Source organism: Elgaria multicarinata, chromosome 10 (genome assembly GCF_023053635.1).
Source record: "Elgaria multicarinata webbii isolate HBS135686 ecotype San Diego chromosome 10, rElgMul1.1.pri, whole genome shotgun sequence".
Classification (NCBI taxonomy): Eukaryota; Metazoa; Chordata; class Lepidosauria; order Squamata; family Anguidae; genus Elgaria; species Elgaria multicarinata.
In genome coordinates, this window is record NC_086180.1 from 12,761,621 (window position 1) to 12,787,733 (window position 26,113).

General features: G+C 43.4%; 1 protein-coding gene across 2 annotated transcripts in view; it reads right to left on the reverse strand.

Annotated features, from left to right (window-relative positions):
• Window positions 1-25,539, reverse strand: part of SCARB2 (scavenger receptor class B member 2) — a 59,466-nt gene extending 33,927 nt beyond the window's left edge. For both annotated transcript variants that reach the window (XM_063135982.1, XM_063135983.1), the window contains exons 1-3: window positions 25,396-25,539; window positions 7,473-7,630; window positions 3,193-3,340 (exon numbers count right to left, since the gene is read on the reverse strand). In XM_063135982.1, the coding sequence (XP_062992052.1) occupies window positions 3,193-3,340; window positions 7,473-7,630; window positions 25,396-25,512 (423 nt within the window). In that variant the 5' untranslated portion in view covers window positions 25,513-25,539. The remainder of the gene's footprint in view (window positions 1-3,192; window positions 3,341-7,472; window positions 7,631-25,395) is intronic.
• Window positions 25,540-26,113: the final 574 nt, after the last annotated feature.

Sequence of the window (26,113 nt, forward strand, 5' to 3'; positions counted from 1 at the left end):
ATACAAAGCAACAGGAAAGGCAAAGCTCTCTCTATATTTGACATCCACAACAGTGCAGTTGCGCAATTGCGGAAAACCAAACCCCCAAAACAATAATGAAGACATTTTGGCAAATTCCCAGGGCCAAAAAGTAATTAAAAAAAGTTCTAACCCTATTTGTGCAAATGTTGGGGCCCAACTTTTTCTTTTAAAGGGTTGACGAGCAAGTGCCGTTTGAGCATCAGAGGAGGGGCTGTCACTGCAGCATGGGAGAGATCATTCAGGAAGAGCACCAGGGCTCCCCCCCCCCATTTTTGCCGAGCTTAACTGCTGCAATCCACGATAGGTTGGCTCTGTTGGGTTCGGACAACACACCGACCCATCGTGGGTTAAACAGCCCCAAGAACACGCCATGGGTTAACAGGCGGGTCCTGTTTCAGAAACGAGTGTTTCTGGTCCCTACAGGAAGAGTGAAATCCCTGTTGTGCAAGCAATGGGTGCCACTTGTACAACTGAATCAGCGGTGACTCCTCTTTGCATAATGGCCCATTCAGATATTGCCCAGAGGCTCCAAGTGGAAGACTTTTTATTTTACAGTTTTCATCCACCCCACACATCCCTTTCCAAGTTGTCTTACTTATTTCAAGTCATTTCACCATCCTTCTCCTTTCACACTTATCTTATAATTTCTCCTTCCACATTACCAATTTCTTTCATCTCTCCTCCTGCTGGAATTATTGGGTGGGCTACAGCACCGAGGCCCACCTGAAAATGATGTGAGACCTCCAACCCACAATTTGAAAAACTACAACACTGAATTAGATGACCTTGACCTTTAGTGTAGTTTTATTTGAGTCCACACAGTGTAGTGGTGTACCAATTAAGAGTATGAACTGAGAGCTGGCAAATTGAAATTGAAAATGATTATAATTTAATTTGAACTGGTTTTATTGTGTTTTATGTAATTTATAAACGATTTGTAAGCTGCTTTGAGTTTATTTTATAAAGAAAAGCAGTGTGTACCTTTTTAAATAAATCATCTAAATATAAATATAAACTGCCAGTTCAAATCCCAACTGAGCCCTGAATTCACTGGGTGGCCTTCAGCAAGCTGCCATTCTTTCAGAAGCACACGTGCAAAGTGGAAATAATGACACTGGCCTACTTCACAGGGTTCTTGTAAGGAATACCAAGATAATGCACATGAAGCTCATGAAATGTGCTACTTAAGTGCTAATAATATCAGGACCAAACAAACATAATGAGGGCCTGTATACTTTGCGGTTAAATTTTTGACAACACCCAGGTTATTGCCACAGAGTCAGCTGAGTTTGAGAAGCTGACACAGCAAGCTTTAAATGAGGCTTCTTCACTGACAGGAAGCAATTTGTCCCAGCCAGATCACAGCTAAATAACACGCAGTCATGGACAAACTCAACAGCCTCCCTCGATTGCTCAATGGGGTAACAAGTGTTGAGGCATCGCTGCAGCCATAAAACTCCCAGGCTAAATGGCTTCACGCGCAAAAAAACCCAAGTTCTCGGAAACACAACTTTGACCTTTACACATAGTAACAAGGATCTGAGCCTTGTTGGACAAGTTTAAAGTTGTGCATTTGCTACCTGAGGGCCTTGCCAGACCACCTTTAAATCCCAGCGTGTGGAGGGGCCAGCCCGCCCTAGAAGTAGCGCAGGCTGTTGCTCCTGTCTACATGTGACACGCGACGGGGTAAAGGAAAGCCCCGTCACGTCGGTCATTTTTTTTTTTTTTACATTTAAAGGGGCCATGTGTGCAGGAACGCACCAACGATAAGGTAGGTTTTTCTTTAAAAGGGTTCACTGCTCCCCCCTGCCCCCGATTCCCCCCCGATGTCTGATGCCCCCCCGGCCTCAATCTCCGATCCCCCCGGCCTTGATCTCCCTCCACCCCCGGCTGTGATCGCCCCACCCTGGCTCCGGTGTTCCCCCCCATCTCTCCCGCTGGGTCAGCTCTTCCCCCCCCCGCTCCCATCTCTCCCCCCCCGCGATTTCCCCCCTTGGCTCCGATCTCCCTCCCCCCGCGATTCTCCCCCCAGCCCAATGGGCACAGCTTCTCCCGGCTACTTGCGAGTAAGATGCGTAGCTGGGAAAAGCCGTGGCACCGGCTAGACCTTCCGCAGCCCTGGGCTCAGCCTGGGGCTGCGGAAATACCGGGCCACAACCAGTGCCGGTTTTCCTGGGCCAAGGGAAGGTTTAGCCCAGGCTGACCTTGGGATCCCCTGTGTGTGATCTGGACGCACAGGGGTGAGCCCAGGTATCAGCCCAGGCTAAACCCTCGTCTAGCAAAGGCCTGAGTCTCTCAGCTGTTAAAGGACACAGATAACACTGTGATTTCACACACCTGGGGGGATAGCAAGGAGGAACTGAGATTTGCAATTTGTTATATTTTTTCTGAGACACGATGATTTTAGATTGCTGCAATTCTACAAAGTATAGAACAATCCATTAATTTTTTTAAAAAAGAGGCTGTTCATATAGTTTCATCTGCACCGGCGTCCAGTTTGTTTCTAGGTGCAATTCAAAGCGCTGCCTCTTCCCCAACCTGATGCCCTCCAGATGTGCTGGACTTCAAGTCCCATCGCTCCCCAGCTGTTGGTGGAGGATGATGGGAGTTGTTGTCCAACCCAGGTCGTAGAACTCTCACCCTTGAGAGATTTGATTGGCCCTGTGCTGTTTTTATTAATTAGTTCATGTGAGATAAAGTTCTACCTTGCTGTTTTTATACTCAAATATTTTATCCATTTTTTGTTTGTTTTTAATGTATTGAACTGTTTTATTGTAATCTGAACTGTTCGTTTTGTTTCTTTGTTTATCTTATAATGAAAAGTAGTTGCCGGTCATGTGATGGAACCCCTTGCACTGGTTTTCTTACCCCGTCCTGCTCCAAAGTTCCCTTACTCAGCCTTCCCATGTGCACATGTGAATGGGGCCTTCCTGCATTTTTGTGGTTAACAAACCTTGGTTTGTTAGTGCAACTGGGCTTGCACATCACAACAACCCAGGATTCAACAACCCATGAGTTAAATAAACCATGGGCTAGCATTATGTGTGAACCCAGGCCACTGGCTTGCCTAAGGTCACACAGTCCAACTCTCTAGTTTAGAGAGTGGGGATAGTTTAGGGATCAAACTGACCCTCAGTATATGTTCTTTCCTTTGCCAGCTACCAGACTCACCACTGCAGGCACGTTCACGGTCCTGAACTGGTCAACTTCTGGGTCCCCCACTGACATCTCTCGTTCAAAGAAAAACGTCCTTGGATTTAAAGAAGACACTTTTGTGCCATTGTCCAAAATATGAACATTGACTCGGGGTCTGTGTTCCCTGCAATGAAAGAGAGAGAGAGAATTAGTTTCTCAAAGCAGCTTCAAAACCCTTACACAGATAAAGTCAATACACAATTTCACTCCTTATAGAATGATTAACCAGGTAACCCATTGTGGTACTTGCGATAGGGACCCACAAATGGCAGAATCGAAGGGCTGTCAGATGGGGATGTTCTTGCAACTTTTCCCATCCTGGCAGTCACTTGAAATAATGACGTTATGGTGCCAACCAGGGGTTCTTGCCAGCTCAGACCAGGTTAACTGGCACTAGGCTGACTGTATGGAAAGGAGGACAGGGCTCCTGTATCTTTAACAGTTGCACAGAAAAGGGAATTTCAGCAGGGGTCATTTGTATGCATGCAGCACCTGTTGAAATTCCCTCTTCATCGCAACAGTTAAAGCTGCAAGAGCTATGCTAGCATGACCAGATACAAAAGACGGCAGGGCTCCTGCAGTTTTAAGGGGATTTCACGAGGTGCTGCATGCATACAAATGATGCCTGCTGAAATCCCCTTTTCTATGCAACTGTTAAAGATCCAGGAGCCCTGTCCTCCTTTCCATATGATCACCCATACGGAGCTGAGGAGAAACTGAGGGAATCATGGGAGTGGTTGCACACAAACATCTCCTATTACTTCCAGGTTAACAGGAAGCACATGGAAAGGCTTGCAGTTGCCAAGCAGCAACACCCCAACTCTTCCAATTTGCCCATCGCCTCCCTTTGCGGTTTTTGGCTTGCTAGCCCAGCAAACCTAAAGCTGCCTGAAAAGAATGGAGGCCCCTGGAGCAACACCTTAAGGTGACAGCATGAACACTGCTATCCCCACTTCCCTCAACCAGCGACTGCCCTGGAAAGGTCTCCCTAAGCACAGAGTGGGGAAAAAGAGGCAAGGAGTGATGATGGTGGATCAGACCTCTTGCTTTTCATACTTTCAGCTTCATTTCATTGATTACATTTCTATATTGCCCAATAACTAAAGTTTTCTGGACCATAATTCATGGGCAGGTTCATACCAGGAGAGGTGCACCGTTAGGAATTACACCTAATGGAACCATCAGCAGGTCCATTAATTAGAACAAGATGCTTCGAACTTTGATGTATGCACCCTTCCCAGTAGAACCAACAGATGTGTGTGTGTGTGTGTGTATATAAGTATATTTCATGACTGCACCATACAAATGCATAAACCCCCTTTCTTTCATTTTTATTTAAGAAAGCAAATCATCAAAACATTTCTTTCCAGCATTACATTCTTTTAGTATCAGTTCAAGTATAATGTAAATTAGTATCAATCCCCAATCCTTTGGCAAACTCTAGCCAAAAAAATTATAATTCACCCCAGCAATCCCCAATTAAGAAGCCATTCCCTAGCAGTCAGAATAGAAATGAGTTTCCAATCCTAGGCTTATACAGTTTTTTTGCTGTAATTATGCATTTCTTTTGTAGATACAAATCAATATAGTATTTGCAATATAGTATGATGCCCAAATTTGCAATATAGCATTATTGCAATACAGTATGATGCAATATAGTATGATGCAAAATAGTATGATGCCCAAATTTGCAATATAGTATGATGCCCAAATTTTTTGTTGTCCTTATACAAGCTCAGTAACCTCAGTTTGATATATGTTATCAAATGGACAACTCCACCAGAAGATATGTGAAGATATTTAGCATGATCTTATTTCAAATATGTATACATATTTGTTTGTTAACATTCTGTTCAAACTTACAGGTATAATATAGCAGTCACAAGGGTGGAAAAATGTACCGAATACAAAAATGTATCATTCCGAGAATTTTCATTTTGAAAAAGATGCAAGTTTCAAACCCTTAAGGTTTCTAAGAACAGCAGCAATGCTCAGTTAAATATCAGAGGCGCGTGTGCGTGTGTGTGTTGGAGGGCGTGGGGAGAAGTCAAGTATGATTTTTAGTAGTAAACTGACTTCACTGCTGCATAGGGTGACCATATGGAAAGGAGGACAGAGCTCCTGTATCTTTAACAGTTGCATAGAAATGGGAATTTCAGCAGTTGTCATTTGTATGCATGCACCAGCACCTGGTGAAATCCTCTCTTCATCACAACAGTTAAAGGTGCAGGAGCCCTGCCCTCTTTTGTATCTGGTCATGCTAGTATAACTCCTGCAGCTTTAACTATTGTATTGAAAAGGGAATTTCACCATCTGCTGCATGCATACAAATGACCCCTGCTGAAATTCCCTTTTCTATGCAAACGTTAAAGATTCAAGAGCCCTGTCCTCCTTTCCATAGGGTCACACTAAGCAATCTTGCATATTGATCTTTTATCTTTTCCATACCTAGGAGAGACAGAAGAAGTTATACTTTATGTAATTCATATAGCTGCAAAATCGAACTTTCCATGAAAAAAACGTAGTGACTTTCGTTTTGTTTTTACAGTGGAGCACATGCCAAGCCCTGACCGTAGCCACAAAAGGGCGATTCAGCTTGGAAAACAAAGCGAGCCTGAGTCCCTAACATCCCTTTTCTCATCAGACCAGATGCAATGCAACCTAATCCTGTCTTGGTGAGTCAGAATGAGGCACAAGGAAAAGACAGAGCAGGCAGCACAGGGATGGCTGCGCTTAGAGCAGCCTTCCTCAACCTGGGGCGCTCCAGATGTGTTGGACTACAACTCCCAGAATGCCCCAGCCGCTGGGGCATTCTGGGAGATGCAGTCCAACACATCTGGAGCGCCCCAGGTTGAGGAAGGCTGGCTTAGAGGCTAGCAAGCAGCAGCAGGGGAAAAGACCCCAGGGGGACAGTGGGGCAGTGGTGGGAGGAACATAAATCAATAAAAAGAGCAGCCTGCTTCTCTTTAGCTCGCTTAGGAAATCAACGGGGGATGTTTGAACTGCAGTGGGCCTTCATATTTGTTCATTTACAGCATTCATACTCCACCCTTTAGCCAGCTAGGCTCCCTATATAGGGCGGCCCTATGGAAAGAAGGGCAGGGCTCCTGTATCTTTAACAAGTCCACAGAAAAGGGAATTTCAGCAGGTGTTCTTTGTACGCCTGCAGCACCTGGTGAAATTCCCTCTTCATCGCAACAGTTAAAGCTGCAGGAGCCCTGCCTGGTGTGACCAGATACAAAAGAGGGCAGGGCTCCTGCAGCTTTGACTGTTGCGATGAAGAGGGGATTTCATCAGGTGCTGCAGGCATACAAAGGACACCTGCTGAAATTCAATAAAATTGTTGAAGATACAGGAGCCCTGCCCTCCTTTCCATATGGTCACCCTATGCCAACCCTGTTAAAGAGTCTCTGTCTGGGTTCAGATGCAATGCTAACCCACCACAGGTCACATTTGGGAGCGATCCACGGTAGGTTAGCCTGTGGGGTGTTTTTTTCCTCCCATGATGGGTGCTTTACCCACCCCCAGTATCTACCCTGTACCCCAGGTGGGTTCCCATGTTGTGTGGCAGGAGCAGCATCAATAGATCTGGCTGCTCCATGGAAAAAACTTGTCGACCACGGAGGAGGAGGCCAAGAGCGTCTGGAACTTCCGCCGATGCTCTAGGCAACGTGGCCAGACTCTATAGCTGCTATTGCATAGTGATGGATGGAGCGGCCGCCACAGCCTGATTCCTGCCCCTGGGCCACCGGGTTAAGCAGCGGCAGGAGGATGGGGATTTACCAACGGAGCAGGGATGGGTGAGTCAACCACAGCGCACCACATAGTTCCCAGTCGTGTGAGGAGCAGGTGCATCACGCCTTTCCTACGCCTCCCCGCAACCTAGTTCCCCCACCCACCCACGGTCATGTGAATAGTGCCATTGGCTGGCTTCACATGTAATGCTAAGACATGATGGTTTATTTTCTGTCGGAATCCATGATTTGTATGTTATCTATGGGATGTTTCCATTATCCAGGATAGGTTAATCCATCCAATCACCCCTCTCTCCAAACCCATGCTCTGCAGAATGCGCATAGTGGGCTGTTTGCGTAATCTTCTACGTATTGTGGTTAGCAACCCATCATGGCTTAGCGTTACATGTGAAACCAGCCAGTGTTGCTTCCATACACACCCCAGGAACCTTCTTTAGGGACCCCAACCACCAACTCCCCAAATACTGCTTGTACTGTTGAATGTGAAACAAAAAGAATTACCTGTAAGTGTATGGTCCAATTTCCCTCACTATAGGAGATTCACCTTGAAGCACTTCTAACGGATTGGTCAAATTAAAAAAATAGAACTGCATATAGACAGGTGGTGGAGGCTCCTTCCATGCCTTGAAAATTTCTGAACCGTTTCTTAATACCGATTCCTAAAAAGCAAAAAAAAGCTAGTTGTTGACTTCCTGAAGGGACATCATTCATGGAGAGAGAGCTGATTTAAACCACATGATGCACTTTTCGTTTTCCATTAATACTTTTATTAATTTCCCCACAAAAACAAAACACATAAGGGAAGGTAAAAAAACACACAATACAGACTATACAAACTACATCACAACGTAAACAACTACGAAAATGATCACAAATACATAAGGCCATATTCCATTTAAAGCGATCTTCGTGTCAGATGGCAAGTGTCAATTATTTCTAGTTTACCAGGTCCGAATTTCACAAAAACAAGCAAGTATATATAACAGAGACAAGAATACAAGTTATATATAAAATCCACATACAAATAAATCATCCTTTTGCAGTTCTTTTATATACTCAATAAAAGGTTTCCAGTCCAATACATATGAAGCTATTGTTCTTTCTTTTACTAATGCCATTAATTTCGCCATCTCGGCCAATTCCAATAACTTGGAAGAGCCATTCTTCCGTTGATGGTACTTGTGTTTTTTCTCAATATTGCACATATAGTAATCTTGCCGCCATTACCATATATTGGAATAACAATCCTTTATCTTTCAGTTGATCATCCATCAGTCCAGGCAAAAACATTTCTGGTTTCATTTCTACATTTATTTTAAATTTATTTTTGCATTAATGCATGTGTTTTAACCCAGTAAGCCTTTGCCCTTTTGCAAGACCACCACATGTGGTAAAAGGTTCCTTCTTGCTCTTCACATTTCCAACAGTCCCCCAAACAACCACTGTACATTTTTGCTAACTTTGAGGGGGACATATACCATCTATACATCATCTTATAAAAGTTCTCCTTTAGTCTGGTACTTAATGTATACTTTAAACCTTTTGTCCACATGTTTTTCCATAGTTCTATTGGAATTTTATGCCCCACATTATTTTCCCATCTGACCATACAATCCATCATTTGTTCTTTCTCTCCCTCCAACTTTAACAATAGTTTATATACTTTGGCAATAAGATGTTCTTCATTAGTACATAATACCTCTTCAAACATTGACATTGACCCCTTGAATCCTCCCACTCCTACATCACTGTTAAACTTCTCCTGAATCTGTAAATACAAAAAACATTGACATACGTGGCCCTCTTTTAACAACTCCTCTCTCGATTTTAGTTTACACTCTCCTTGGGATGTCTCCAAGACATCCCTGTGTTTTAACCATTTATGTCCACTCGACAGTTCTCTTCTGTAAAAGGCTTCTTGGGCTGAAACCCACATTGGAATCTTCTGACATAATCTCAATTTATATTTCTTCCATACATTCAATATTGTACGTCTTACAAAGTGATTATTAAAATCCACATTGACCTTGGCTTTCTCATACCACAAATATCCATGCCACCCAAATCTTATGTCCCTCCAACTCTAATAATCATCTGTTCTCCAGCACTACCCGTTCTTTCAACCACACCAAGCAACAGGCATAGAAATACAATTTCAAATCGGGAAATCCCAGACCTCCTCTTTCTTTGGCATCTTGTAAAACTTTAAGTTTTACTCTTGGTTTTTTACCTTGCCAAATAAATCTAGAGGTATCTCTATGCCATTGCTTGAATGGTGCACACCTGATGCACTTTTCCTGGACTGTGTCATAGGACACATGGGAAAGGAAGAGACACTTCTGAAAGCTTTTGGAGCTTACCTGTACACCGATAACGAGCATGGATGAGAAAGGCTTTCTTTACAACCATGTTCCTGACATTCTAATGATCTACTCAAGGGGATTTGATGTCCCCTTCTATAAGGAACACTATACCCATATCACTTCCAGTGGGACAGCTACGTTAATCTGTTGCAGTAAACCAACAACAAAGAGCCTTGGGATACCTGAAAGACTATTGAGTTTATTATTGCATGTAGTGGGTGAGTCCACTTCATCAGGTGTTATAGACAGACATACCTATGCATGCAAGCGTAGAGAAAAACCAATCTAAACAGCAGGGTCAAAGGACAATGAGATGTAAAAACGACAGTCTGTGCAAATTCAACTAAATATATACAACATAAGCTCAGCAACAGCAGTAATTTGCGATACCACAATCATCCTAGCAGTGAGTAGTGAGATGCCAATATAAGTTCACTGCTACGTTAAACACCTTGCACTTGGAAATCTAGAAGCAGCTAGCTTTTGTTTGTTTTTTAAAAGCTGCAAAGGTAAGCCTGGATGTTTGTAGGCAAAACGAGCCAAATTTGCAGAAAGGATGACTGAATAATAGTACTAGAATCACAGAATCATAGAACAGCAGAGTTGGAAGGGGCCTATAAGGCCATTGAGTTCAACCCCCTGCTCAATGCAGGAATCCACCCTAAAGCATACCTGACAGATGGTTGTCCAGTAGCCTCTTGAATGCCTCTAGTGGTTTAAGATGTGGCTTTGGTGACCCTAAAGATCTCCTTGACATATTCAGATGATCACGGATGTTTGGGTGGGTAGGGGAACTACAGAGCTGGGACGGATAGGAAAACCACAATGCACGCATCCCTCACACAATTCACATTGTCCTCCCACCACCGCCACTTATTACAGCAGTCGCTGAGGTGGGAAAGGACATGAGCTGGCTGCTCCAGCTATCGCTATGTGACAGTGACCATCGAGTTCAGATGTGCTGTCTAAAGTTGCCAGAAGTTGCACAGGCGCTAAATGGGCATCTCCATGGTTGCCGAGATCTTTCCACAGAGCGACCATCTTTATTAAGGGAACCCCTGTGACACCACACAGTAAGCCACTCAAGGCCCCTCAGCCCCACTGCAGAGGGTGGGTACCCAGAGTGGATGCTTTACCGATCATAGGTGGGGATTTCACCCCTCACAAGGCAGGCTAACCCACCATGGATTGCTCTCAAATGGGACCCATGGTGGCTTAGCGTTACATCTGAACCCTGCTTCTGTATGACAAGCAGAAGCAGGATAGATTATGCTAAACATTGATCTGTTCAATATATAGAGATTATGGGCTAATCTACACCAAGCAGATATTCCACTATGAAAGCAGTGTATAAAAGGCAGGAGCCACACTGCTGCTTTATAGTGGTATTGAAGTGCACTGACAACTGTTGGGGCCCATTGACACATACCACATATTGCTTTCATACCAATTTCATAGTGTTATATCCTGCTTGGTGTAGATGTGTCATGGGCCCCAACAGTTGTCAGTGCACTTCATTACCACTATAAGGCAGTAGTATAGATCCTGCAGTGCACTTCATTACCACTATAAAGCAGTAGTGTGGCTCCTGCCTTTTATATACCGCTTTCAAAATGGAATATCCTGCATGGTGTAAATGAGCCCTATGTCTATATAAGCATTTTGGATTTGTGTTGTTTGTTATCGTTATGATCATAAGAGAAAGGGCTTTCAAATTATACCTAACACAGGTTTCTGATAACACTGTCCCAAAGCAGACATCACACTAAACCATGGGTAAAGAAGCTTACTTATGAGTTGGTGTGATGTGAGAATTGGCAAACCATGGTTTGCGAATGGCCAACATACCAGCATCAGAAAACATGCTTTGAAGTGGGATTGCAAACCACAGGGTGATCATATGAAAAAGAGGACCGGGAAAAGGGAATTTCAGCAGGTGTCATTTGTATGCACACAGCACCTGGTAAAATTCCCTCTTCATCACAACAGTGCAAGCTGCAGGAGCCCTCCCCACTTTTGTATCTGGTCACTCTAGCTAACTATGGTTTGGCATGATGCCTGGACAAACAGACCATGGTTGTGGCAGCACTCCAACAGAGGTTGCTTCATCACAGAGATGGAAAGGAAGTTATAAACCTGAATGCAGCTAGGATGGGCAAAGAAACCAGAGAAGTGACTCTAAACCATGAGATTGAAACTTGAAACATTATTTCGGTTCTGAACTATGGTTAGTGCAAACCATAGTTTAGTGCAAAGGTAGACAACCTTGGTTGGCTCACAGGCACATCTAGAATTGTAAAACCATGAAACTAGTTTTCTTGAAGTATTAGTACCCTATTTCTTCGATTCTAAGACACACTTTTTCCCCCCATGTAAACATCTCTAAAAATGGGGTGCGTCTTAGAATCGCGGGTGTGTCTTAGGTTTTTTTTTTCTGTTGGTGGTACTGAAATTAGTGTGCGTCTTACAATCGATGGCGTCTTACAATCGAAGAAATACGGTACTTTTTAAAACTTGAGTCTTCTGCTTGAACTATTCTACCGTCCATTTATTATTTATATTTTAAGTATCTTTGGAACACTTTATTTGAATATTCCACCCTTCCAAGTAATTCTGAGGGAAGCTTGAGACTTCTGAAAAATGTGTGCTGAGCATCCAAGAATGCAGATATTAGAAGGCTGAGCATCATAGAATGCAAATATTCTCTATCTTCCAAAATATTCCAAGGCCATTTTGCATTTTGCTAATGCAAAAACAGATCTAGACGCCCTAGAGGCCTTACATTACCATTCTGTTTCATGTCTATTAGACGCCGCAGCGTCTCTTTAATAAGGGTTTATCTACGTCAGCTAATTGTTGGAGGTGAACTGCAGCTAATGCTTCTTTTAAGCACACTGTATGTTTTGGCAATGCCCAGCAGTTGCTCCTTTTGGGGAGGAGGCCATTGTAAAGAACTCCCATTTTCTTTTTGTGTCCTAACAATCTGTGAATTTCCATTTCGCAAGGCTGAAGATGCACACAGTGTGTGTGTTATCTCATGAAATCTGTTTACCCAAGGTCAGAACAAGGCCTAGTTAATTGGATTAAGTGATCTCACCTACAATCCTGTGGGACCCTTCACCTCCCTTTAGAGGCCTGAGAAAATTATTCTAGTCAGCCTGTGATTGGCTAACAAGGATCACCTTAATGTTGCCAGGGGCTTGAGCATAAAACTAGGGAAGTTGCAGCTGCTTATTGTCTTTGTCTTGCCTTCGCTTCGGACTATAAATATCTCTGTTTGGGCTCTGACCTATTGGAAGACCTGTGCTTAGGTATGTATAGACAAGTTTAGGTAGCTATGATATTTTTGCCTTGAAGTATTGTTTCCACACATTACTCTGGTTCCTCAATAAACTCTCTACCTCTTATGCTGAATCTACACATGCCATTTATCCCGGGGTGGACTTGAGGTCATCCCTGTGGGTCCAAATGAAGCACAGCTGATCCCAGGGTGAACCGGGGACGGCCACTCAGTTCTCCCGAGATATCTGGGACTGCTTTTGTCCCATTTTTTCTCCAGTCACAGGACAATCCCGAGGTCCACGGGCAGCGTGGCTCTCCCTCCCGGGTCCTCTTTCTTCCCCATGAGTAGCGGGGATCAGGAAATGGGCAAGGAGCTGTACAGTCCATGGGTAACGGGAGTGAGCATTTTCACCATGTTTGCAATGGCTCTTGGCGCCTTCCAGCACCAAGTTTGTTGTGGGTTTTTTTAATTGTACCTTTGCGCAGGATCATGCCCATGCTGTTGCGCAAATGTCTCGGCTTGTAAAAAAAAAAAAGGCACCCCAGAATGGCCCTCTACTTCTGGGAAAACTCGCTGGCATGTGGTCCCTAAGGAATGATCCTACGAAGTGTAAAACCCCATGATCATCCTTCCCCACTCCCAGAACGCCTCCAGGTATAGATTAGGCCTTGGTTGTCACTGTGCTTCATTTTAAACTGCCTCAGTACTAAATCCAGAGACTTTCTCTTGCTTAATGTTTACTGTTTAAGGTTTCAGACCTAAGCCTTAGAAATAGAAGCCAAAAAAAAAAAAAAAACCAAAAAATATCAACAGAATTTAGCTTAAAGCTTTTACTGTCAGCAACTAAACTTTAGGAGAGGCATTTCAACCTTTTAGAACATGGAAAAGAGTATACAAAAACGAAGAAATCACCAGTAGTTTGGCGAAAGGCACTGGGACCAGGAGAAGGAGGCTGGACCTTCTGGAGGGCTGAATTAGAATCACCGGAGGGCCAGATTTTGCCTCCAGGCCTGAGGTTGCACACCCCTGCTCTAAGAGATGCAACTGATGAAGTGGACTACAGTCCACAAAAGCTTATGCCAGAATAAATTTGTTAGTCTTTAAGGTGCCACAAGACATATTAGCCTATTGTAGTAAAAACAACAACAGTCTTGTGGCACCTTTGTTTTGGAAAAACAAAGGCCTCTTTCCTAATATGATGCAGGAGAAACCACAAACAATTTCCTCCTACAGATAGCAACAAAAGGCTGTAAGGCATACTTGCTTCAGTTAGCATCTGAAGCTAACACACAAGAGACGCATTAGATACATGGCTTGATCCTGCACAGAGCAGGAATACATGAAACTAAGTAAAGGTGATAGACAAAGAGGTACACGCCTGAGAGCCCAGGTTGAGTTTAACAGCTATTGCCCCCACAAAGTACACCTGAACAGCAGAATGGCACTTTACACTTCAAAGCTGCTTATAAGTATGTCTAAACTGTATTTGAGCAGCTCAGAAATCAAATGCAAATAAAGCCAGAGCCACTTTAAGGACACTTGAGAAATCCCCTAATTCTTTGATCTCCTTCAGAGATTCTGGAATGTTTCATGATAAAAATCTATTAAGCTGGAGTCACCGAACAGCATGTACACACTCCAATCCTACACGTTTTAGGGATGGGTGAGAAACTCCTTTGATTTGCACTTTAATTTGAACTTATCAATTTGCATTTCCCAAGCTACATATCAACCAGACTGCAGCTGTATGATGGAATTTGCACATTACAGAATGCAGTAATGCAGTTCACAAATTCAAAAAAACAAAATGCATGCAAGAATGCATCTGTAAAAGTGTGCACAAAACACTTTATTTTATGGGGGAATTGTTCATCAAAATGTGTTTATTTGGGAAATTATATACATTTTGAGAAGTGCATTAAAATTCTTATATTTTGAGAAACGCATACGAAAACATTACCACATTTTGTGCAAACTTTGTTTTTTGAAAATAGCAAACTTGCAGAAAATTGGAATAGAATGAATTTAACATTGAAAAACTGGGAAATTGGGAAATCAAGTTTGACAGATTCATCCATTGCTATGCACGTTTAGTCATCATATAAGTCCTGTTGCATTCAGTGGGACTTAATCCCAAGTATGTGAGCATATGATTGCTGCCTTGGAAGTTGCGAGATCCAGTGGCAGAGGACTCGGACCTGAGTTCAAAGAGGTAGTGTGATCGATAGAGTTGACTTTGGAATGGAGTTCCAAATCCAGCTAAGGCATGAAGCACACTGGGCTACCTTTGTCAAGTCGGTATCTTCCATGCATCTCTAAAAGCAGCTTGTAGGAAGGGTGGAGTACAAATGGGATGCATACAACATACCTCAATTATAAGCTGATGGGTTTGCTCAGGGTAATACACCTGCTTTCTACCGCAATGTCTCATTTGTAAAATTTATGTGAAAGAGCAGGAGTCAAGACTCCACCAATCTAATTGCCGTAGTGAGCATAGCAAGTTGCAGTTTTCCTCCCAGGTTTGTGGGGGAGACAGGAAGTTGGAAGATTGCAACATGTTCCCATCCTTCATGTAGCTATATTGCACCTACTATGACTTTGAACAAATCCAAATTACAGCACAGCTATAGGTAAGGTGACCATATGGAAAGGAGGACAGAGTTCCTGTATCTTTAACAATAGCATAGAAAAGGGAATTTCAGTAGCATCTGGTGAAATTCCCTCTTCATGACAATAGTTAAAGGTGCAGCCCTCTTTTGTATCTAGTCATTCTGGTTTAGCTCCTGCAGCTGTAACTGTTGTGATGCAAAGGGAATTTTACCAGGTTCTCCATGCATACAAATGACATCTGCTGAAATTCCCTTTTCTACGCAACTGTTAAAGATACAGGAACCCAGTCCTCCTTTCCATGTGGTCACCCTAACTATAGGTGCCAATTCAGGTGAGATTGATGTCTCTGACGTTAGTGGAGCAGTGAATCCTCTCAGGGTTTCAGTCAGAACTCTAAAGGATCTATCCAAGGTGCTCTACACCATGAAACCAGGAGTAGATTCACTGCCCCACTGGCATCAGAGTCACCAGCCTCCACTGGGCCAATCCCCTGTCACTTCCCAGGTGTACTCTCAGGATGAAGGCTGGGGCTTTTATCCCTCTCTGATCTGGAGGCACTCCACGGCCTCATCTACACCAAGCAGGATATTCCACTATGAAAGTGGTATGAAAGCTGTATATAAAAGGCAGGAGCCACGCTACTGCTTTATAGTGGTATTGAAGTGCGCTGACAACTGTTGGGGCCCATTGACACATACCATATACTGCTTTCATACTGCTATATCTGGCTTGGTGTAGATGTGACAATGGGCCCCAACAGTTGTCAGTGCACTTCAGTACCACTATAAAGCAGGAGTGTAGATCCTGCAGTGCACTCCAATATCGCTATAAAGCAGTAGTGTGGCTCTTGCCTTTTATTAGGGTGACCATATGGAAAGGAGGACAGGGCTCCTGTATCTTTAACAGTTGTATTGAAAAGGAAATTTCAGCAGGTATCGTTTGTATATATGGGGAACCTGGTGAAATTTCCTCTTCATCACAACAGTAAAAGCTGCAGGTGCCCCTGCCCTCTTTTAAATCTGGTCACTCTAGTATAGCTCCTGCAGCTTTAACTGTTGTGATGAAGAGGGAATTTCAGCAGGTTCTCCATATATACAAATTACCCCTGCTGAAATCCCCTTTTCTATGCAACTGTTGAAGATACAGGAGCCCTGTCCTCCTTTTCATATGGTCACCTTTCTGTTATATACCTCCTTCATAGTGGAATGCCCGGCTTGGTGCAGATGAGCCCCATTTGCCTTGGGAATGTGGCGTGCATGACGTGGGCAAGCCCAAACTCTCCTTCTGAACTCGGAAAGGCATGGCTAGTAATTTACCCTGTCCTGCTTGATGCTTATCACAGAATATACTCACATCAAGGCAGGGCAACTGTGGATAGAATGCATATTTGTTGAGTTGCTTGTAGTCCTCAGACCATCACAACTAACTAACAAACAAAGGAGACTATATATCTGCATAAAAATAACACATTAACATAAATCAAATTAACACAAACCTAAATCATACAAAACCAACTTAAAATTCTGGATCTCCAGGGCATTTCCCTTTTAAAAAAGTCCCTATTTTAACACCAGTATATAATTGTATATAGGTTTGTAACAAGCCTATATAAAATCATATAAAATAAACCACAAACGTAGAATTCCTGACAAGGCCCAACATTCTCCCTTAAGAATTAGGTGGATTTTCTTTTCTACTCTGTAACCAGTATTGCCCCCTTCCATTCAGTTGGAACTGTTCCTGAACCATCAGTCTAACTAAAGTGAAGCCAATACTGGTGCACACCATTCAATAAAGGCTTTTAGTAACTTGGATGGAATAAAGTTTTCTCTTGGGGGGTGTATTATTTTGCGTCTTTATGATTAGTGGCTTAATTTCATCAGTTGTCACAGATGGTCAATTGCCAACAGATTCTAACAAAGGAAGGGGTGAATCAACAGATGAGAACATGAGAAGGGCCGCATTGAATCTGACTAAAGGCCTCACCAGTCCAGTATTCTGCTCGCACAGTTGCCTGTGGGAAGCCCACAAGCACAACATGAATGCAACTGCACCCTCCTGGTCATTCTCTCCCACACTAGAGGCATTCAAGAGTCAGCTGGACAACCATCTGTCAGGGATGCTTTAGGGTGGATTCCTGCATTGAGCAGGGGGTTGGACTCGATGGCCTTGTAGGCCCCTTCCAACTCTGCTATTCTATGATTCTATGTTCCCTAGCAACTGGTATTGAGGGGCATATGGCCTCCAATACCGTATATAACCATGTATAGTAAGAATGCATCTCAGACCTGATTTGCTCCAGGTACCTCTAAAGCTCAACATGACATCAGAGACAAGACTCTGCTTCTCCAGAGGAGAGCCAGGATCCTACTTGCAGTAAATCTTGGTTAGTGATAGATCAGGGTGGGCAGAAGGTCAATTGGTTTGCTGTATGATTTTCAGTAGAGGAGTGGGCAGCAAGCCGCTCGCCAGATATTTTAGGGTGACCTTATGAAAAGGAGGACAGGGCTCCTGTATCTTTAACAGTTGCATAGAAAAGGGAGTTTCAGCAGGTGTCATTTGTATATATGGACAATGTGGTGAAATTCCCTCTTCATCACAACAGTTAAAGCTGCAGGAGCTATACTAGAGTGACCAGATTTAAAAGAGGGCAGGGCACCTGCAGCTTTAACTGTTGTGATGAAAAGAGAATCCCACCAGGTTCTCCATATGTACAAATGACACCTGCTGAAATTCCCCTTTCAATACAACTGTTAAAGATACAGGAGCCCTGTCCTCCTTTTCATATGGTAACCCTAGATATTTGGGATTTCAACTTCCAGCATTTCTGACCATGGGCTTCCGGGAGCTGAAGCTCCACCTTCTGCCCACTTCTGCAGCAGATCAGCAAAGGCTTTTGATTCCCAATAGTTTAACAAAATCAATGAAAAGGCTCCCTCCACAAACTCAGATGTAGGTTTGTATTTGTATATGCAGGTCACCCCGGTGTAGGACTCCTGGGGAGCAGTTGGTAATTCGCTCCACCTTGTGAACCACCATTCTGCTCCTGACTCTCACTGCTGGATCTCAGGGTTCTATTAAAAAAGCAAAGTAGATCTCATGAGTCTGAAGTCTGCCCACACCTGGGCTAAACACCAGCTAATGTCTGCAGACCTCTAATCATGAGAACGAACAAGGTAGAAGACTGTAAAGAAGTCCTATAAAAACAACAGATTACTAGAATCATAGACTAGTAAAGTTAAGAAGGGGCCTATAAGGCCATCGAGTCTAACCCCCTGCTCGATGAAGGAATACTCACAGCCAGAAGCCAGAACATAGCCAGGAAAGAGTAAATTTAGGCAGGAACCGAGTTGGAATAAAAAGTCTAAACCAGTATGAGATTTAAATCAAGTCTCTACCAACCACAGTTTATACAAGACTGAACAAGAGGACAAGCGATGATAAGAAAAATGGGGTTTGGACGTATAGTTGTAGAAAGTAGAAAGAAAGATGTTCGTTGTTCATTTTCAGAATGACTTGTAATGGTGAATAAATTAATACAAAAAACAGGTGGGTTTCAATCCTGCTGTAGTATTAATTTCTCACCTCCTACCGTATTTTAGGGCAGGAGCTTGGTACTACGTAGGACCAAAAACAGAAATTTGCATACAAAAGGACAACTTCTTGCATGAGGATGAATTTGGACAATCGGTTGCTCTTCACTTGAAGGCAATCTCCACAATGGCATAGGCAACGCCTGTGGAAATAATGGTATCAGTGATGGGATCTGTCTGCCTTTGCCGCAAAGATGCTTCATAAAGATCTGTCCGGTGAATATCATACGTTTAATGGGTCTTTCGCCATACAGATGCAACAATGCAAATTTACTCATGATTAATCTGATTGAGCTCATTGCTCTGTCTAGGCTGTGAGAGGCTGGTTTTTCCCAGCTGATCTGCATCGACACACATGCAGACAAAAGTGAAATATTTTTGCACTAAGCTCCTGCATTATGTTGGCCTTGGTCCAGGGTTATCTTAGGAAGCATCTTCTAGAGATGTGAAGGCCTGGAAAAATTAGGGGGGGATATTTTTCCATTTTCCCCCAAAGACTTTTGGGGGAGGGGTTTCTGAAAAATTGGAAAAAATGATGAAAAATGGATTACGGGATGTTTTATTTTATCATGATGAATAAAATGTTTAAGACAAGGTGTTCAGATATTTACTTCTCCAAATGATTTCTAAAAACTGTACAGTATCAGATTATTACAATTTCTGTGCACTAAGGACAAGCAAGTCCTAGGTTGCAAACTGAGACTACAACTCTCAAATGCAAGAGCAAGATGCGTTTCTGCCTCTCGGGGGCACTGCCATTGAAGCAGAGACTGAAACGACCATATTTCTTCGATTCTAAGACACCATCGATTGTAAGACACACGCTAATTTCAGTACCACCAACAGAAAAAAGCTTTGATTCTAAGAAATAATAAACACACCCGCGATTCTAAGACACACCCCGTTTTTAGAGATGTTTATATGGGGAAAAAAGTGTGTCTTAGAATCGAAGAAATATGGTAACAGTGATAGCTATAGGTCAGAAAATGAGTCTGATTAAATTTCATGCATATTCATTGAATCTTGCCCCCCCCTTTTTTTCTCAGCTCTTTTTATGAGAATGGGTGCTTTATGTCTGCTTGACACAGTGGAGGACTAGCAGAGACATAAATAATTTTCTTTGTTACTAATGTTGGTGGTTTCTTCTTCTGTTGTTTTTAATTGTTTTTTGCCTGCTCCTCATAAACTGGCAGTACCAAAGAGGTTCCTAACAGTTCAGGAGATTGTAGCTCCATTTGTTACCAAAAAAAGTTTAAAAAGTAAAAAAGTAAGTTAAATTTGTAATAATTGTTTGAATACACTGCACTTTTAATATACCAAATGTAATAATTTTATGCCAAACCAACTTGGACATAATTACGTTTTATGTTCCTAAAGTAACAAAGTGACTTTCAATCTGTAAAAAGTGCTAATATTGCATTATTTCAATTTTTCCAACCCCCCCTGCCACAGGCTCTGAACACCAAGCCTGGCCGCGGCTACTCCCTGCTCAAGCCAAGCACCACTGCTTGATACGCCTGAGGCAAGGGATAAAAACCACCTTCTTCCAAACTATGTGGAGAAAGGGGTTTAAATGGAGAAGGATTTCAATATATAAAATAAAACACTGTGAGTCATATGTGCTGAGGTTAATTATTGTCAGAGTGGGTGCTAAATGTGTAAACTTCAGATGATAAATGCCAAACAGACACGTGGGATTTTTGTGGTAGTTAAAAACAAAATAATTAAAATTTATTTTAAAAGTTCACAAGCTTTGTTTCAAATAAAACCTTTAAAACCTTTTTGAAACCTTTCATCCAATCCTTTCACTCATTCACATATGCACTTTCCTTTTTCTCACACAATCAATCTTGAACTTTCTTTATTATCAGTATTGATTAATATACATCAACTATGTGCACACCACACTCCAAAGACACCACTCTCTACCCTGAACCTCAAATTTCCCAGAACTTAAGTACCCTAAACACAGAGAGCACTAAAGACTCTAAGAGTACCTAAAAAGTCCCTCACAATCCCCTCAGTCCTTCCCTTATATATCACTCCTCCCCCCTCCCCAGACATTCTAACTCCGCCCACTCAGACCAACATTCTAAAACCCACACTTACAAACTGCAGACATAGTTTTGGGAATTGACTTGTGGGGTGTAACGCCACACACACACCCAAAACTTTTCCCCCCCATGGCTTCAAAATTTCTGGTAATTTGACATCTCTAGCATCTTCTACCATGAACCACAACCCCAATTCTCCTGATACACAAAGATCTTCAAAGGCAGCCTTGCTCTCAAATCCCTCCCTTGTCAAAATTGAGAATGAACAAGGTAGTACATTCTTGTACAAGGTAACAAAGCCCGGGGCCTTCTTGGTGGCTGCGCCCTCTTTCTAAAACTCCCTCCCTAGGAATGTCGATCATCCAACAATTATTTTATTATCCAGGAAACAGTCTTGAATATTTTTCTTTTGGCAGGCATTTAAGAGAGGATGGTAAGGCTGCTTTTAATCATCAGGTTGTTTTATCTCATGTTTCTATTATCATCTATGTTGTTCACATAGTCATTTTCTTCCCCCTAACATTCATACTGTTATTTTAACACATCTATGCTTTATTATTATCTTATTGCCTACTACTTAACTACTACAATACGCATGCTTTATTGTGGTTTTATTGCTCTTTTTATTGTGTTCCTACTGTTTTATTGCGTTTTATCAGCTTTATGTGTTTTAGCGTTGTACGCTGCCTCGTGAAACCTTCTGCCCTGAAAAGGAGCCAAGGAAAATTTAAAATACATAATAATGGAATGGGCTCCAGAACAGTGCTTGTGAGGAGCATTAGAAGACTTGAACCCTTGCCTGGACAGATGACTGGCAACTGGCAATCCTGGGCGGTACGGTTGGGGGTGCTGTGATGTCATTGTGCATATTGTGTGTACTGTGATGCAGGACGTGTGCTCGGGTGTGTGTCCCTCTTCTCGTTAGTTCATTGGCTCTCTCCATGTGTGGCTGATATATGGGTGTCCCTGACTGATAAGCTTTGGCAGCATTTCCATGGAGATGGGATCCTGGCAATAAGGCTGCCCTCATTGGATTTTTCAAGCTGTATGTTTCCCCCCTCCCTTCCAGGGCTGAGCACATATAGGATATGGCAGGGGTGGGCAGGCTTTAGGCTTGCAGGATCTGCTTCGTTTTTTACTAGAAGCCTGAAGTCCACCAACTGGAGCCAAGTGCAAAACTGTGGCCGGAACTACACTACTGCTTTAAAGCGCTATACAACTGTTATAAAGCGCTTTAAAGCAATAGTGTAGATCCAGCCCGGAACTCAGAAACGACTATTTAAGAATTACGGAATAGGATGCCTAAGACAATACGCTGAGGTCCAGGAATTTCTGATCAGTATCAGAACCAAACACACAACTCTTTACACAGACAAATCTTCTCCTGGCTTCTGTACCTTGGATAGATCCTACAGAGTTCTGACTGGTTTTGAAAACCCGGAGCAGATTCACTGCCCCACTAACATTGGAGCCCTCAGACCTCACTAATCTACACAGACTGGTAGCAGCTCTCCAGAGCTTCAAACAGGCGTCTTCCCTAGCCCCACAGATGGAAAAAAAACCCAAATCGTCCCTCTCCCATTGCTGGCACTTGGAGAGAAACGTTTACACACACTTTTGAGCACACCTAAATGCTTAGTCAGGGGGTGAGAGTCCATTAGATCCATGGCTTCTTCCTCCCAGCCAACCACCATCACACTCCCACCACACCTGTTTCACCCCCTTCCTGAGGTCGGAGTTCTGGCATCTAGAGCGGGAGCTATTGTGGTGGTTGAGAAGGGTTTGGAGACGGTGTGGATCCACAGTCGGATCTTTTCCTCCAAGATCGGAGTTCTGTCCCCAGCCTTGGAGGAAGAGATCCACTGTATCCTATGGCCCCTGGGACACTATGTATCTGGGAGGGGTGTCATAGGATTTCTCTTTTTCCCTTTTTTTCCCTTTTCTCTTTCCCAGCTAGTGTAGGATGATCAGGGGGGTCTGGAAACAAAGCCCTATGAAAAGAGACTGGGCATGTTTAGCCTGGAGAAGAGAAGATTGAGGGGAGACATGATAGCAGTCTTCAAATACTTAAAAGGTTGTCACACAGAGGAAGGCCAGGATCTCTTCTCGATCATCCCAGAGTGCAGGACATGGAATAACGGGCTGAAGTTACAGGAAGCCAGATTCCGGCTGGACATCAGGAAAAACTTCTTGACTGTTAGAGCAGTACGACAATGGAACCAGTTACCTAGGGAGGTTGTGGGCTCTCCCACATTAGAGGCATTCAAGAGGCAGCTGGACAACCATCTGTCAAGTATACTTTAGGGTAGATTCCTGTATTGAGCAGGGGGTTGGACTCGATGGCCTTATAGGCCCCTTCCAATTCTACTATTCTATGATTCTATGAATTTTCCTATTTCTCTTTCCCTATTCCTTTTGGCTCATGTTTTTGAGATGGCGAACCTGAAGGCAGAGACCTTTTTCTATTTTTGAACATTGCCCAGGACAAATTATTCTGATGATGGTGATGAGTTTATGGCAGGGATGAAATTTGATATGGATTCTTCCCTTCATAGTTCAGGCTCTTAACCACAATACTGCACCCAATCTACAGAAAAGCACTATGCTATACCAAAAATATGTTAACAGAGAAAACTGTGCCAACGAGCATGTACTGAGTACCTTTCCCTGTCAAGTAACTCAGATGGTATCCAGACTGAGATTCACACACACACACACACACACGTCCACCACTTGGTAGCTACAGCTCATGTACTGAAAATGAGCCTTCACAGATCAAACACCAGGGACTAGAACTTTCCACTTGAACTGGTGCTATTTTGAAGTCAGTACTTTTCAGTGGAGAGAATTCACACAATTAATTCCCCATTAATCATCAAATATTGTGTAATGATGATAAAAAATCAAGTAAGGCACACGTTGCGCAAGCCAGATATTAGGATGACAGGACAGTGTTTACACTGCGAGAAGTGAGACTTTTAGAATTGTCACACACAAAGTGTGTCATGCAATAAGAGTAGGGAGTGGTTACTCTAGTAAGGGAGGAACAGTGGTTGCTAGGAAAATGCAAGTGCTTTATTCATGTATTTATTTTATTTATTTATTTATTACATTTTTATACTGCCCATCAGCCGAAGCTCACTGGACAGTGCACAATTAAAAAACATAAAATACAAGCATAAATTTAAAACATTAAAAGTTTAAAAGGCAATATAAAACCAGGGCTGGTTGCCAGGGGTGATGTTAAGGGTAGGAATGATTGGACATTTGCCAGGGGCCGACAGCCAGCAGGGGTCCTTGACCACAGCCCCCCGAAACTACTACTCCTCGTCACCATGGCAAGCTGCTTCTTCACCTGCCTCTCGCTGTGGCCCAGAGAAGTGTGAGGGTGAGAAGGTAGATTCCATTACCTATTCACTCACTGGCTCTGTGCCTAATTTTTGTGAACCGCCCAGAGAGCTTCGGCTATTGGGCGGTATAGAAAGGCAATAAATAAATAAGCAATAACTATCAAGCAAGCGGGAGCAATGACAAGTAAGTGGATAAGGAGCATTTTGCTTCTTTAAAAATCTATTTTAAAGTGTTTTATTCTGTTTTTATTTTATCTTGTACACTGCTCCGAAATTTTCAATGGGGAGCGGTATATAAATATTGTAAATAACTAAATAAATAGCAGCTGGTGACAGTGGCGATGAAAAGGTAGATTTATTGAGGGAGAGGGGCCCATTGCTGGCTTCTTGCCCAGGGGCCCTCAGAAACTTGGCGCCAGCACAGAAGAGGGCAACTGAATAAACACACAGACACACACAGCTTTGGATATTTTGTTTCTTTGTTCTCTTTTGCAGTTAACTTTTTCAATATCTGCCCATAAACAGCCAATTTCTCGCAATTGATACATGCAGTTGCACACATGCAGTGCCATCCTATGCACAACCTTAATCGGAATCCATTTCCACCGTGTCCAATAGGGTCCCCATGTACCGTATTTCTTCGATTGTAAGACGCCATCGATCGTAAGACGCACACTAATTTCAGTACCACCAACAGGGGGAAAAAACCCTAAGACACACCCGCGATTCTAAGACGCACCCCATTTTTAGAGATGTTTATATGGGGGGAAAAGTGTGTCTTAGAATCAAAGAAATAGGGTAAGTCTGCATATGAGGATTGCTGTGTCTTGCTATCTGAAGATAGTTTTTTTTAAAAAAAATTGGCCCACGAGTATCATGGTACCTGTAAGGGGGGGAGGAGGAGGAGCAGGGTCTCTTCCAAAGTGACAAATTGCAAAAAGAAACAAACAAACTGGATGAAGAGTGGGAGGGAAAGAGAGAAGTCTTTTTAAAGTTGGGTTTTTAATTATTATTTATAAAGTACCGTATAAAATGTGTCACAATTCCCAGGTAAACAACCCTTAAATAATAATTGTGAAAAGCTCCTGCGCGCTACCTGCATCTCTGCCCTCGTTGAACGTACCGTGTGAACACAAATACGCACGCACACAGAGAGGAGATGCTCTCTCACCTGCTTGACTTGAGAATCCACGACTTTGTCCAGGACGTGGGCCACGAGGAGAGTAACGCTGGCGATAAGAAAGGTTATGGACAGCCCGCCCACGACACTAAGGCAGAATCTCCTCATGACTGCAAGTTTGGGGGGGGGGGCAGCCGGGCGGGCAAGCGAGCAAACGAGCGAGCAGCTAGGCCGGAGCTCGGGCTAGCGCGCTGGCAATTCCGCCGGGCAGCAAAGCGAAGCGGCGGCGTCCCTCGACGGCTGCGGCTGCTTCCGAATGCGCGCTCCCCTGACAGCCGCGGCGCTGCCTCCTGGGCTCTGCCGAAGCTCCTCCTCGGTCCAAGGAGGCGGAGGAAAGCAGGGATCGGTTCCTTTGTTTTTGTCGGAGGGCGGCGGGGGGAAGCGAGGCGCGGTTTAGTTTCAGTTTCCAAACTGGGTTGTTTTTGTGCCTTGAGCGGCCCCTGGAAGCAGCAGCAGCAGCTGCTTTGATCCCCGGTGGCGCTCCTCTGACGCGCGATGAGCAAAGCGCTTGGCGAGGCAGTCAGCTGGTCGGGATGAACCAAGCTCCCGTTGTTGACACAGGGTAGTACACGAAATGCATCCCCCCTCTTTATTTTACCGGCAAAAATATGGGTATTCCCCCACCCACCCCAAATTTTCAGCATATTTGCAGATTAGAACATACGAAGTGCCATGCTGAATCAGATCAAGGGTCCATCTAGTCCAGCAC